Genomic DNA, 14,475 nt, shown 5'->3' with positions numbered 1-14,475 from the left:
AGTTTGTGGACACCTGACCATGAGATTTGTTTGTATATCTATTTGAACATCCCATTCCACAGTCTTCATTTCCTATAATACTCTCCATCTTCCTCCTGGATAGATGTTCTACCTGATTTTGTGGAGATTTGTGCTCCTTCAGACACAATGGTGTCAGGTTCTGATGTAGGGGAGATGAGGTCTGGGGTGCAGTCAGCATTTACATTCATCTCACAGGGTTGAGATTAGAGCTCTATTGCAGGAGATCTTCATGGAGCTGGCTTTATGCAAAGAAACATTCCCATGCTGAAGCAGGTTTGGGTGTCCTAGTTCAAGTGAAAGGAAAATCTCATTCCCCAAAAGGCTTCCTTTACGATCGTATGTCTCCAGATCTGTTTGGAGAAGCACCACGAATGGCTGGAAAAGTATCTTCTAACAAATCTTATATTTGTATCAAATAATTATCATCAAACCGTGCTTGAATGCCCTAAACAGGTACACACTTTCAGATAATCAAAAGAAAAACAAAAACAAAAACATTTCATTCAATTTGAATCTTTATTGAGAAAACAGAGAAAAAAAAAACGAGAGACAGTGTGATTCATGAAGCATGTTGTGCTGGAGACAGTCTTCTCCGAGAGTCCTGTACACCTTTAAATATGTCCTGATCCGTCTGGAAGCTCCTTCCCCAATGATGAGGGTGGACGTGGACACGTAAATAAAATAGTGTCTGGTGTGAGAACGTGGGACGATTGAGCTCAAATGAGTTAGTCGGTGTGAAAATGTGTACACACACACACACACACACACACACACACACACACACACACATTAGGCTAATGTCATCCTGAAAGGCATCCAGTAGCAATCATAGTGTGGAACCCAAAAAAAAAAAAAGAAAAGAAGGAAAATCAGATGTAGTGTCTAAGCATTTCTGTGCTGATCTCCAATCAGTGGTCCATCTAATTATAGTCATTACATATAAGAACTGATTGTAGATCAGGACTTCCTGCAGAGCAAAATTCCCAGAAAAGTGTACGAGTTTACTTGGATGAAGGCACTCGGAGTGAGCGAGCGAGCGAGTGTGTGTGTGTGTATGTGTGTGTGGATGCAAAAATGAACATACTGACTGAACTTAAAGAGAAAAAGAAACCATTTAAATACAAAAGCATCTGAAGAACCGTACAGATTCGTTCTTTTCTCGGATTTCCAACTGCTCTTATTAACCGCGCGACAGTGAACCGTTAGCATTAGCAAAACGCAAGGCGTAGCGAAGTACGTTACCTCACGAAATCGCGGTTCGGGTAAATCCGGGACGGAAAAAAACAAAAAAAGTCCACATAAAATGAGGACGAATGAAAATTATGTCGAGATTCAATTCGATCAACGACCTCAGATATGAATGAGGTTTTTAGTTTTGTTGTTGTTAAATACTTATTGTAAATAAGAATCTCCGTTCCAGTATTTACAACCATCCATATCTCTAAAACGGAACAATTCTCTCATAATGTTCATATATATATATATATATATATATATATATATATATATATATATATATATATATATATATATAAAACTCATGATTCCATGACACCCAGCACTCATTCCCATTCATTAAGCCGTTAGCTCATATCTCTGTAGCCTTCACTCAATATCGCATGTTTTTTCTATCGTTTGTTCGATTTGGTCATCATTTTCTGAACGGATTTGGCTAACAATGCTTCAAGGACATTGATTCAGAAAGAAAAAAGGAACGTAATGAAATATTTTACCTCAGCATTTTGGTCAGAAGGTTTCTATAAGCCTGCAACAGCAGATCTGACTGTTTCCTGTAACGTGAGGTAACGTTACAAGACGGTTTTCCGTTTTCAGCAACATCACGACAGGAGAAAAGCGAGATCGGGATCGAACTTTTTATTTATTTATTTATTTTTCGCCGACATTCAATGTAATTGAAAATAAAGAAAAATTGCAATGAAGAGAAACAAATTCTGGTGTGCTGTGAAACATCACAGCCCTGTTGTTGATGACTTCCTTACACAAGCACACACTTCTTAGGTGTAATAATTGGTGAGGACCGTAGGCTTTGATGTGACATATTGTGTGGCCAAAAGTATTGGGACACCCTACTTTATCAGCCTCGGAATTTGCATGAAACTTGAACCAGGAGACCTAATCTGTTCCAGCATGACGTGCACAAAGCCAGCTCCATGAAGATCTGCTTTACATGGTTTGGAATATATGAAAGATCTCCTGAGCTCCAACCCTATTGAAGATGATGAGTGTGTAAGCTGACTGCACCCCAGGCCTCCTCACGTCCTCACCTTCATCAGTACCTGACTTTATTAACAGTGAAACATCTTCCCAGAAGAGTGCAGGTTATTCTAAGAGGAAACAGGGATGAAATGTGGAATGGGATGTTCATAAAGAAGAACATACAATTTATATGGTCAGGTGTCCACAAACTTTTGGCCATATAGTGTAGTTCCTGGTTGATTGAATTCTGTATAGCAATGACATTTTGAAGTGGAGAGGCAGAACACAGATGTTTCTCTTCCTCTTTGCCATGTTTTTCTCACTAGACGGCTATGAATTTGTTCGAAATAACAAACCCTAAGAGGCATTTATTTATCCAGGCGCACTAATCTGTCCGCTCATCCGGATGAAAGAGAGAGCTGGCGTTAGACTGAGACACCTTGACCAGTGAAGGTTTTTTTTTTCTTCACTGTGCAGACACAGACAGTGGAGACAGACACACCCGTCTGTGGCTGTCAGACACATAAATAGGTGATTTCATCATCTTCAGACTCGTTCTAATTTACAGTCATAACAACACGAGGCCATAAAAAGACACGGCTCCAAATAAAAGCATGTGTTCCTTTGAATTCGGGATAAAGACGGAACAAACACGGGTTTAATGCAGGAAACAGATACCGGCTAGCACTTTCCCTCATCCCTCGTTCAGTCCGTCTGAATAAATCGTTCCTATGAGAACAGCACAGAAAGCAGTCACTTTGTTTTCCTTAGAGAGAAAAAACAAAAAAAATCCACTCCAAAACAAACAAACAAAAAAAATAACACATTAAAAATCAATACTGCTCTTTATAAATCCGTCTCTCGGAGAAAATTAAAATTGTCTTCTCATTTTTTTTTTTTTTCTTACAAAGGATTTTAAATTACGTTTTGTTTAGCCGCTCGCAGCTGCCTTTCACAAGTCAATAAAAACCAAGCGAATATTCTCTTCATTTTTTTTTTTTTTATAAGATGGATGAAAGTTCTTCGGAGAACGCCCTCTTGCCGACCTCTGACGTTTGACCGCATGACTGAACAGCAGGACACGCCCACATAGTGTGTTCACATCTTCCTGTGTGTGCACAGAGCCTGTCTTTTACATATGCATCATATAATTACTGTACACACACACACACACACACACACACACACACACACACACAGTCACACGGTCCTCACACAGGAGATGGCTGTGGTTAAGGGGGTCGACCATAAATAACAGTAAAATGAGCTTTCCACAAGTTCAGTTGTATCTCAAGTGATGTTTCGGTTCCATCGTTGAAGTCCACGAGAGTCTTTCGCTCATCATTTTTTTCCAGATCTTTGCTCAGTACAGTAAATGAGGCCGCAAGTCCTATTGCTTATTAATGGTAGGAAATATAAACAGTAACATGATCTTTATTTTACAATCGGATGTAGTGTGTATTAACACAGACGCCAGGGTTACCTGAATACGCATCAAACGTGAAGCGGTGACCAAATACAGTACTAATATTCCTCGTCTGCTTCACGATACAGCAGACCTCTGGTTTAAAGTCTTTTTGCGCCGCTTTCCACAAGTAATGATTTCTCCTCGTATCAAGTCGAGTTTAGCTTCGAGTGTTTGTTCGAGCAGAGAGCAGTTTGTGCCACGTGAGTCACGCACCAAGCCTCCCTACTGCTCCTTCAGGTAACTTGGAGAGGAGTAGTTAAACATCAGGAAGTCCATCTTGTAAAGCTGATAGAGCTGGCTCTGCTGCTGCGAGCTAATGTTGTTGAAAAACATGGCCGCCATCTGGTCGGTGGTGCGAGTCGACTTGGCGTAGGACGGAAAATGGAGCGAGTCGGGCACCCCGGCCAGCTTCAACACGTAGTCGGCGTCCTCTTCCAGCGTCTCGTACTTGCCCACCAGGTCGTAGTGGATGTCGCAGGGGTGACACAGGGCGTACACCGTCTGCCAGTGCTCGTTCAGCGGCGCCTCACGTTTCGTGGCCGGATCCACAAGGTACTCTGCGAACTCCGTGAACTTGACGTCGCCGCCGTTCTGGAGCGCTTCAGCCGTGGCGTTCTTGCGGTAGCGCCGGACTATGCGGGTGCCATAGCGCTTGTGAAAGGACGTGTTGTAGCGCAGGGTGAACTTGTTCCGGTACGCAGACACCAGGCGCTCGAAGGGCTCGCGCACAAACAAGAACTTGATGTAATTCTTCAGGCGGTAGTTGATGTCGGCGATGCTGTACTGGTTGAGCGTCTTAAGGTTGGAGGGCACGTGGGCCTCACTGGGCAGGATCTGCATGGGATCGCTGTACTTGCCGTGCCCGCTCAGGACCATCATCACCCTCTTCCAGTTGGTGCAAGCCACCTTGGGGACGTAGCAGTAGATCAGCTCATGTTCTTCATCCACTACCAAGTGTTTCAGGTCGCCGGGTGTCAGGACGTGCCGCTTGCGGCTCGAGGCACTGTGGGCACGACACGTCTGGGCCACCTGGTCCCGCCGAGCCTGATGGAGAAGAGCTGCTCTGGAGAACTCCGCCTGAGTCAGAAAGAGAGAGCAGATCAGATTAGTTTTAAGCCGAATATTTCACAATTATAGCATTTTAGATGTTATACTAAAAATCTGAGAAATAACACAATCTTCAAATGCGGGAGTGATTTTGTTTAAATGGTCCTTTGTTAAGTGTAAGGGCTGTTGCCATGATAACCCCGATTAGATAGCTTGTTATTGCAATAAAACGTACATACAACTACAAATCGGGTCTTCCTCCTCCAGTGCAACTTATAGACCCCAGAGTCAACGAATATTTTTCTCTCCACGTTGGCCTTTTCATCCACATGGAGACCACACGTTTCAGTCAACGAAAACATAGATTTTTGGAAACGCTCTCCAAAGTGGATCAATTGATACTCTGGTCAGTCTGAGGAAATCATTCAGTAAATCTTTCAACCACAATACACCACAGGAGATCATTTCTGCCTGTAGACAGCAAACTATAGAACTCCTCCCTCTGAGTGTTAAAGATATAAAGATACTATAAAGATGTTAAAGATACTTATATAATATGGTAATATCTTGGCCAATTACGTGCAATAATGTCAGTACAATAATACTAATAATCATAATCATGATAATTGTTTCACGTGCAATAACTTGTATACTTTATTATCGTAGTCTGACTTCTGCCATGTCTCACTACGGCTCCACATTTAATTTTACTTAATATAGAACGTAATTGAAGATGTTGAGGTTTTCGTTGGGAGTGATGACGATGGACAGGATTAGAAACGAGTTTATTAGAGGGACAGCGCTTGTAGGACGTTTTGAAGACAAGGTGAGGGAGGTGACATTGAGATGGTTTGGACATGTGCAGAGGAGGGACATGGGGTATATCAGTAGGAGAATGCTGAGGATGGAGCCACCAGGAGGGAGGAAAAGAGGAAGACCAAGGAGGAGGTTCATGGATGTGGTGAGGGAAGACATGCAGGTAGGTAGTTGGTGTGAAAGAGGCAGATGAAGAGGACAGAGGGGTATGGAGACGGATGATCCGCTTAATTGAAAATTAAAGTGTGGATGCGGAACGTTTTTAGACTAAATCTGAATTAGTCTAGACGTAGCCTAATTCTTCTAGGCTATTCTATACTTCTTGTAAGCGTTCAGGTATTTTTCTCCAATGAGCTCAAACGGCTTTAGCCGAAGTATAACATTTCTATCAAGTGTCCGCCAGTTGCATTTTAAACCAATTCTTCCAAAGGTCAACAAGGGTCAGATGGCAATGATCTGTCTTGACAAGACGTCTGAGAATTTTACCGTTAGCAAACAAAGCAACCTCAGTTTGAGCTTCTTAGAATCAGCAGCCAGTACGACACACTTCATTAAGTGCAGACAATTAATTTTTCAATGGGTTTGCCAGCGATCCAATCAAGAACGTTGATTATTTTCAATCCCTTCTTCTCTATGGTCTCGCTCACACTCTCTCTTCGTCTCTCACGCACACACTTTCTTCGCAGTATGAAATCTTTGTTACGGTGGAATTTCCCCAGAGCTCAAAGCCCTTCCTCAGAGTTTCAGTAGTCCTGTTTATCAGATCATGAAATACAGAGCCTGTGTGCAGAAAGCAGTGGATAAAATGACAGGAGAACAAAGAGAGAGCGATGTAATCGTGGCAGCGTGGACGGCACAGATCAAAACACCTCGAAGGCTTGATGCCTGAAGTCTGGTCATTCCTTTTTATTTTTTTTTATTAGAAAAAAACTCCAACATACGTCTTTTTTTTCCACCCACATGCATTTTTTTCACAATCTCACTTTAAATCTGAAGGTTTGTGAACCTCACATGTGGCATCTTCATTCAAATCTCATCAGTATGAAGTCGACTGCGGTGCGGCCATTTATCTCTAATCTTTTAGACCCATTTTTTTCTTTTTTCCACAATTAAACATTTTTCACAGCAAATTAATGGAGAGTGTGTTAGAGAAGTGAAGAAAAGAGTGCAGGCAGGGTGGAGTGGGTGGAGAAGAGTGATAGCAGGAGTGATTTGTGATAGAAGAGTATCTGTGAGAGTGAAAGGGAAAGTTTAGAGGACTGTGGTGAGACCTGAGATGTTGTATGGATTAGAGACAGTGGCATTGAGTAAAAGACAGGAGGTGGAGCTGGAGGTAGCAGAGCTGAAGATGTTGAGATGTTCGTTGGGAGTGACGACGATGGACAGGATTAGGAATTTATTAGAGGGACAGTGCATGTAGGATGTTTTGAAGACAAGGTGAGGGAGGTGAGATTGAGATGGTTTGGACATGTGCAGAGGAGGGACATGGGGTATATCAGTAGGAGAATGCTGAGGATGGAGCCACCAGGAAGGAGGAAAAGAGGAAGTCAAAAGAGGAGGTTTATGGATGTGGTGAAGGAAGACATGCAGGTAGCTGGTTTGAAAGAGGCAGATGTAGAGGACAGGGGGGTATGGAGACAGATGATCCGCTGTGACGCCCCCTAATGGGAGAAGCCAAAAGACTAAGAAGAAACCATTTTCACAGCCACTAAACAACACTTTTTTCAGAAATTCCAATATATACATGAATATCTTTGCCTCGGCGGGTATTGAGTTGCTGCCTCACAGCTCCAGGGTTTCTGGATCAATCTTGATCTCAGGTTGCTCAGGTTGGGGAGGTTCACATGATCACTCATCATCTCGAAGTTCTCCCACTTTCTCTGGTTTCCTCCCAACTCCAAAAAACAAGCATGTACTGTAAGTCTGGTATGAAAAACTGTAGGTATGAAATGTTGAATAAGTAAAAATGTGCAGAAGCTGATGAGAAAGTACTGTGAGAAATATTTTTGCAATTTTATATATTTATTTTGATATATGGTCTAATTTTAATGATATATTTTAAATATTATGCAAATTGATATAGAAAATTTGATTTATTTATATACATTGCTATTTGCACTTCTGCCCTGTACTGTTTTAATAACCCTGATTCTTTGTGCTTGTGAAGATTGATGCTCATTCAGGTACTGATGTAGGGTGTGTGTTCCAATTCATCCCAAAGGTGTTCAATACGGTTGAGGTCAGAGCTTTATAGCAGGAGATCTTCCACCAAATCCAACCTGTGTAAAGCAGATCTTCATGGTGCTGGAACAGTTTTGGGCTCAAGTGTAGAGAAAATTTCATCTACAAACATCTTGTGTGCCTTCAACTTGGTGCTTACAGAGTGGGGAAGAATTGCAGAAGTTGGGTGTTGGATCATTTTTCCATAAAGTGAATGGACACAATGGTGTTTCTCCAGTAGTATGGAAAACACCTGATAGATCCATCCGCTAGTGTGTAAAGACAATAAAAAAAAGCTGAGGAATTTAAATAAATCACTATCAGCACATTATTTTTACAGTTTCAGGCGATTCACAGACACTCTGGTTATTTTAGAAAAATGACTATAGGGTGCATGAAGGCCAAATCTGTGTGTGATTTATTTAATGAGCCTGATGGAGAACTAAGACATTTTGACTAGCCTGCTAAATCACCAGCCTCACATTTGGGATTATTCAGAACAGCAGGTCAAATTGTTTTCTTCTTCTGAATTCTATCCTTTACTTTAATAAAAAAAAATAAACAACAAAAACATTTTTCCCAATGCAATAAATACCATGTGCTGGTGTTTGTCTTGGTTTGTGACCTAGTCCAAGCTCTCCACCTCTGTCCTGTCATTGGTTTGCTGCTTGATTGTGTTCACCTGTTCTGTGTTTAGTTCTGCTGGGTTTGTTTATAAGTACCTTGCTGTGCCAGTGTATCATCACAAACTCTTATTATGGATTTGTTTCCTTGATTCTGACCCAGTTTTTAGGTGCATATTTTCCACCCTTGCAAACGTTTGTAGTTTCTGATTATAGATTATCCCTGTTTAACTTCGCCTGCCTGTGTTTAAGAACCTGCCTCTATTCACTGCATGTTACACGAACAGGGATTCTTTCCAATGATCAACTAAACGAGCAGGAAGGATTTTATTAGTTCACTGGATAAGAAGACCACATTAGAGCAGAGATAGTCCCGAGGTCTTATACTGTCTTACCTTATAATGCCATTCCTAATGATAGCAGTGATTATACGACTCTGGTTATTTGAACGAGCAAATGTCAGGTAAAGTTCAAAGCAGTAAAAGAAAACGTGGATTTCGTAATACACAATTTACATAACCAACTGTAGGTCCGTGGATACATAATCTAATAGTTTTAATTGGTGAAATATCGATGGAACATAACGTGCGTGAGAGCCACTGGAATAGCTTTAGAGAGCTTTGGTATTATGAAAGTCTTTTATATCTCGTTTATAGAGATATATAGATTTTTTTCAGCCTCTCCAAACTTTTACCATTCAAAGAAGACACAAACCTGTTCCATCATGACACTGTCCCTGTGCACAAAGCAGGCACCATGAAGATCTGGTTTACATGCATTCGAGTGGAAGATCCACCACTATAGAGCTTCAACTCTTTTGAATATAAAGAATGTGAACACTGTTGGCACCACAGACCTCCTCACCTCATCTCAACCTCACCTCACCACACCTCACCTCACCTACATCAGTACCTGAATTTACCCTTTTATCTAAATGAGCACAAATATCTATCACCAAAATCTAGTGAAACATCTTCCATGGAAAGTTCACTTCAGTTCAGTTTAGATTATTTATTCTTTTAAGAATATTATTTTTGCAGCATACAGGGGGGAGGTGGTAGCTTAGTGGTTAAGGCGTTGGACTTTGGATCCGAAGGACATAAAGCCAACAACAAGTAGGGACAATATGGAACGGGACGTTTATAAAGCACATACACATCTTATAGTCAGGTCTCCTTAAACGTCTGTCCATATAATGCACTGTAGGTGTTTCAGTGATGGTGCTGATGGTCTCACTGCCCTTGTTATGTCCTGGTTCTTGAGGAATAGGTGGTGCATCTTGGATGAGACCACGTCCAATACTAGAGACATTATTCATGATGTAATAAAGGTGATTCTTCAGAATGACATTGAACTCATTGGTAGTGATAAATGCATTTATATTTTTGGCAGTTGGTAGACGCCTGTATCCAGAGCAACATACAATGGAGTAGTTGAGGGTTAAGAGTTTTGCTCAAGGGTGCAGGAATGTCAGTTTGTTGGTCATTTTGAACTCATGAACTTCTGATCCAAGGTCTTAACCAGTGAGCAACCAGATTCCGTATTAAATCAAACAACAAATAAAATTTCACTGCAAAACCTGAGTCACACTTTCCATTAATGTGTCCCCCCCTTAGCATAGACATCCACCAGAAGCTGCTTAGTGACACACCTCAGGGTTTCGACTTAAAAAAATAAGCTGGATATGTGATTTTTAAAAAAAGCCACTTTAGGAAAATCCCTTTCCAAATTATCCCAATCGGGATTAAGAACCGTTTCCTCATGTTGCACAGATGGTGGAGGAAAACCTCCACTCTTCACACCCGTTTCTCATCTCTCCATCGTTCACAAAAGCAGTAAAGCGTGAATATATTTCTCACACAACACATGTTTAAACCAACAACTCACGTGCCGATAAGAGGAATCTGTGCACGGGGAGTTGCCTAGAAATGAGTAGGAACGCATCAACACATCTCTTTCATGTTCTCCAAAACACTGTGACGTAATGACATAAACACAACCATTATAGTTCTACATCTGTAAATAGGCCGCGGGAGCAACCGCTCGTTCAGTACGAGCTTTTCCACTTAAATTAACACACTTTATATATTAAACTCGTTTTACCAAGATCAAGAGAAACAACGTGAAATTAGTCATGACATCTAAATCTTCTTCAAATCAGTATGGACATCATCTCCTTTCAGTTCAACCAATTCTGAAATGAACAGGAACCACAAAATGCATGGATCCTAAAGCGAGATTTCAGACCTTCAGAGAGAAGATGCCGGACCTGTGAGTATCCCGAACCATCTAGAGACGCGCCAGCTCCAGTTGAATAATAAAGATTAATTAGAGAATAAACAACCTTTTAATCAATATTAACCTTCTACATCTCCATTATTGAACATTTATAGGCTCAGGCATGAAGAATCTATAAGGATCTCAGATGTTAAGCTGATTTAAGAGATGCTCACAAGCTCCTGGTTCCACAAGTCCAACTGACTGTAGACCTTTTAGACAAGGATATTACTCATAATCACAAACTCTGCTGCTCATGATATTTCTCACTCTCGGGTGTTTGTAATGATTTAATGATTTATAATCACACTTTTGGTGTCCCTTGAGGATGAGTTCCCTTTTGAGTGTGGTTCCTCTCAAGGTTTCTACCATGTAAGAGGTTTTTTCCTTGCCATAGTCGCCCCAGGCTTCATCCTTGGGGATAAACACACACATCATTCGCTTATATTGAAAATTGTGAAAAGCGCAATAGAAATCAGCTTGAAACTTGGAGAAAACTCAAGAACTGAGGTTTAAAAAAAAAAGATCTATAGGGTTGAGGTCAGAGCCTTATAGCAGGCGGAGATTGTCCACTCCATATCTTCATCGAGGTGGCTTTATGTAATTTGGGTTATGCTGGAACAGGTGTGCGTCTTTTACTTCAAGTGAATGGAAGATTTCATGCTAAAGCATCCAAAATTTCATGCTAATGCATCCATCCTTCTTATATAACTGTTTGCCAACAGTGCTACGTGCAATGCTAACAGTTTGGAGAAGAACCTGGAACCTGTTCCTGGGTCTGGAACAGTCAGATGTATCAATACATTTGTCCATATAGTGTAAATTACATTTCCTCTGACATCTATGAGGTACAAAATCGACAATTTTGACCCGTAATGTTCTGCTTTGTGTAAATACGCTGCTCTGTTCTCCAGCTAAGTGAGGGATTAGCAGAACTAGACCCAGCTGCCAGCAGAACAGTGACCTGGGGCCTCCAAATCGCTTTTAATCTTTTGTTATTATTAATGAGACCGCAGCCTACACTGGCAACACAGGAAAGTCGTTTGTGTTGTTGAGGCTGCACGTGACGCTAATCGCGTCCTGAGGAAGAAAAGTGCTTAAATGCAGCTTTGCCAGCATTTGAAGTCAGCAAGGTTCCTGGTTTTACTGCCTGTGCTTGAAAAGGTTCCACCGTGCGTTTGCTGAGGGGAAACTATTAAACCGTATAAATAAAACATGTGGCTGATGTCTGATAGGTCCTGGTTTACCGCACACAAAAAAGGAGATAAAGTCAGCGCTGGAGGGAAATGTGAGATAGCGAGAGAAACAGTTAGGCAGTGTGTTAGTCAGGGATCAGAAGATATATCAGAAGATAAGGTTATACGAGGATATTTGACCCCAGCGCTCTTCTGGTACGCGTCCTGAGAGTCTTATTTTCGAAAGCGTGTGAAACACCTTCTGCAGTTCACGCCAGATCTCTGCAACGGTGTCAAAACGGCAACCTTTGAGCTGCATCTTCATCTTGGGGAACAGGTCGAAGCCCGCAGGGTGGGTGCGGAAGTGAGATCATGTGATCCGATAATCATCATGCACGAGTTGCTGAACAATTTTGACGTTTTCAGGGGTCAAGGTTGTTGAAGGTCTTCCAGATCTCTCATCATCTTTCAGCGATGTTTTTTCACTCTTTCCACTGAAATCACCCCGAACGAATCGTTGCATAATCGCGGTATGCCAAACGTACGCCATGTTAGATGCCTCTGTAGCGGATTCGCCCGGTTTCACACAGAATTTCACGTTTGCTCTTCGTTCTAACTTGCTGTCCGTGATAAAATCACGGACACGGTAATGCGCGTGAAAAGAATAGCACCAGTTGGTGTAAAAACATTTTGATGACCACCTCGTATGTGACTTAATTCATACATCAATGGGTATCTGCAAGTATGAAAGGGAAAGTTTATAGGACTGTGGTGAGACCTGAGATGTTGTCTGGTTTAGAGACAGTGGCATTGAGTAAAAGACAGGAGGTGGAGCTGGAGGTAGCAGAGCTGAAGATGTTGAGATGTACGTTGGGAGTGACGACGATGGACAGAATTAGAAATTAGTTTATTAGAGGGACAGCGCATGTAGGACGTTTTGGTGACAAGGTGAGGAAGGAGTGATTGAGATGGTTTGGACATGTGCAGAGGAGAGACATGGGGTATATCAGTAGGAGAATGCTGAGGATGGAGCCACCAGGAAGGAGGAAAAGAGAAAGACCAAGGAGGAGGTTTATGGATGTGGTGAGGGAAGACATGCAGGTAGTTGGTGTGAAAGAGGCAGATGTAGAGGACAGGGTGGTATGGAGACGGATGATCCGCTGGGGCGCCCCCTAATGGGAGAAGCCGAAAGAAGATGAAGAAGAACGTTTTCCATCACAGGAAAGTCTTCAGGTCAGAGGACTTTGTTCTCATCGGTTTCTCGATGATGTGATTGGCTGTGTTTAATCTCTGTTTATGGTTGATAATAGTGTAACTTTATTTGTGAATGTCGCATAATCAGCAGTAGACACTAAAGAAGTAAATGGAATTCGTTACGGTATTTAAGTAGTTTTTTAACGTATCTGTACTTTACTGAAGTATTTATATTTGAGGAGATTTTTCTTTAACTTCACTACACTTCTAAGCAAAATATCTCGAACTACGTTTAGTGAAATCAGTAAAACTGATCAAACACGCAGCGAGTCACCAATCAGGATCGAGCGCACGCTTTGTTTTACACGTGTTCTGATCGGCGCTTGGTGTATCTACTGATCACCAACATACAGTTCAGCATCAGTTCAACATCAAGCAGAACATTTAGAGAGGAATAAATGATGAAGAAACTCCAGACTCGAACTCACCACCACACACGTGACCTCATTAACATGAAAGTTTTGTATAATAGATTTGCATAGGGTGCGGCAGCATGAAATATTCCCTTCACGTGAACTAGGAGACTCAAACTTGTTCCAGCCTGACAATTCCCCTGTGCACAAAACCAGCTACATGAAGATATGCTTTTTACATAGGTTGGAAGATCTTCCGCTATAGAGCTCCAGCCTTATTGAACTTCATGAATGGGAACGCTTATTGCACCCCAGACCTCCTCACATCACCTGCCCTTGTAACTAAATCTCTCTCGGAAGAATAGAGGTTACTATAAAGGGGAAAATTGGGGAATGGGATTTAAAAAAAATACACAAAGCAATCTTATGGTCAGGTGTCTACAAACTTTTAGCTAATCTAATTATTCTTGGCAACTATTAACTCCGAATAAAATGTTTCATATTCCACATTAAAGGTGCTGCATCTCATTTTCTATTTCTGATTGACCGCCATGACGTGACCCCGTGAGTGCCCTGAACTCTCCTCTCAGACGTCTCCGTCTGCAGAACCGGTGCTGAATTATTAAACACATGGTGAATTATTGAAACGTGATCAGGTCCTGTTTGTATTTCGAACTCACGGGAGGTTCGGTAACGTTTTTTTTTTGTGAGAAATATGACAGCGACTGTGTTCTGAAGGCCACAGAGTGCTTTAATGCAGAGTCCATTCGGGCTTTTTAGTAGCGAAGGAGCAGGCAGCTCACTCCGTTGCCTTGGCAATGATGATGACTCATGACGGCTGAACTGTAGATGCACGTGTGTGTGTGTGTGTGTGTGTGTGTGTGTGTGTGTGTGTGTGTGTTTGCGTGTGAGTGTGTGTGTGTGTGTGTGTGAGAGAGAGATTTGGATTTGTGTGAAAGCGACTGAAAGAGTGGCTGTCCTTTCTTTTCAATTACACAAAACGG

The 14,475-nt window shown here is 41.8% G+C and overlaps 1 protein-coding gene across 3 annotated transcripts in view; it reads right to left on the bottom strand.

Moving 5' to 3' along the window:
• Positions 1-518: 518 nt before the first annotated feature.
• The window catches only part of chst11 (carbohydrate (chondroitin 4) sulfotransferase 11), a 55,369-nt gene continuing 41,412 nt past the window's right edge, over positions 519-14,475 (bottom strand). For 2 of the 3 annotated variants that reach the window (XM_046874176.1, XM_046874177.1), the window contains exon 3: positions 519-4,783. In XM_046874176.1, coding sequence (XP_046730132.1) covers positions 3,929-4,783 — 855 coding nt within the window. In that variant the 3' untranslated portion in view covers positions 519-3,928. Of the gene's footprint in view, positions 4,784-8,384; positions 8,473-14,475 lie in introns of those variants that run through there. The other variant, XM_046874178.1, reaches the window with a different exon arrangement.

The sequence above is a fragment of the Silurus meridionalis genome, chromosome 18 (genome assembly GCF_014805685.1).
Source record: "Silurus meridionalis isolate SWU-2019-XX chromosome 18, ASM1480568v1, whole genome shotgun sequence".
Classification (NCBI taxonomy): domain Eukaryota; kingdom Metazoa; phylum Chordata; class Actinopteri; order Siluriformes; family Siluridae; genus Silurus; species Silurus meridionalis.
The sequence above is the reverse complement of the archived record's forward strand: the minus strand, read 5'-3'. Positions and strand labels throughout refer to the sequence as shown.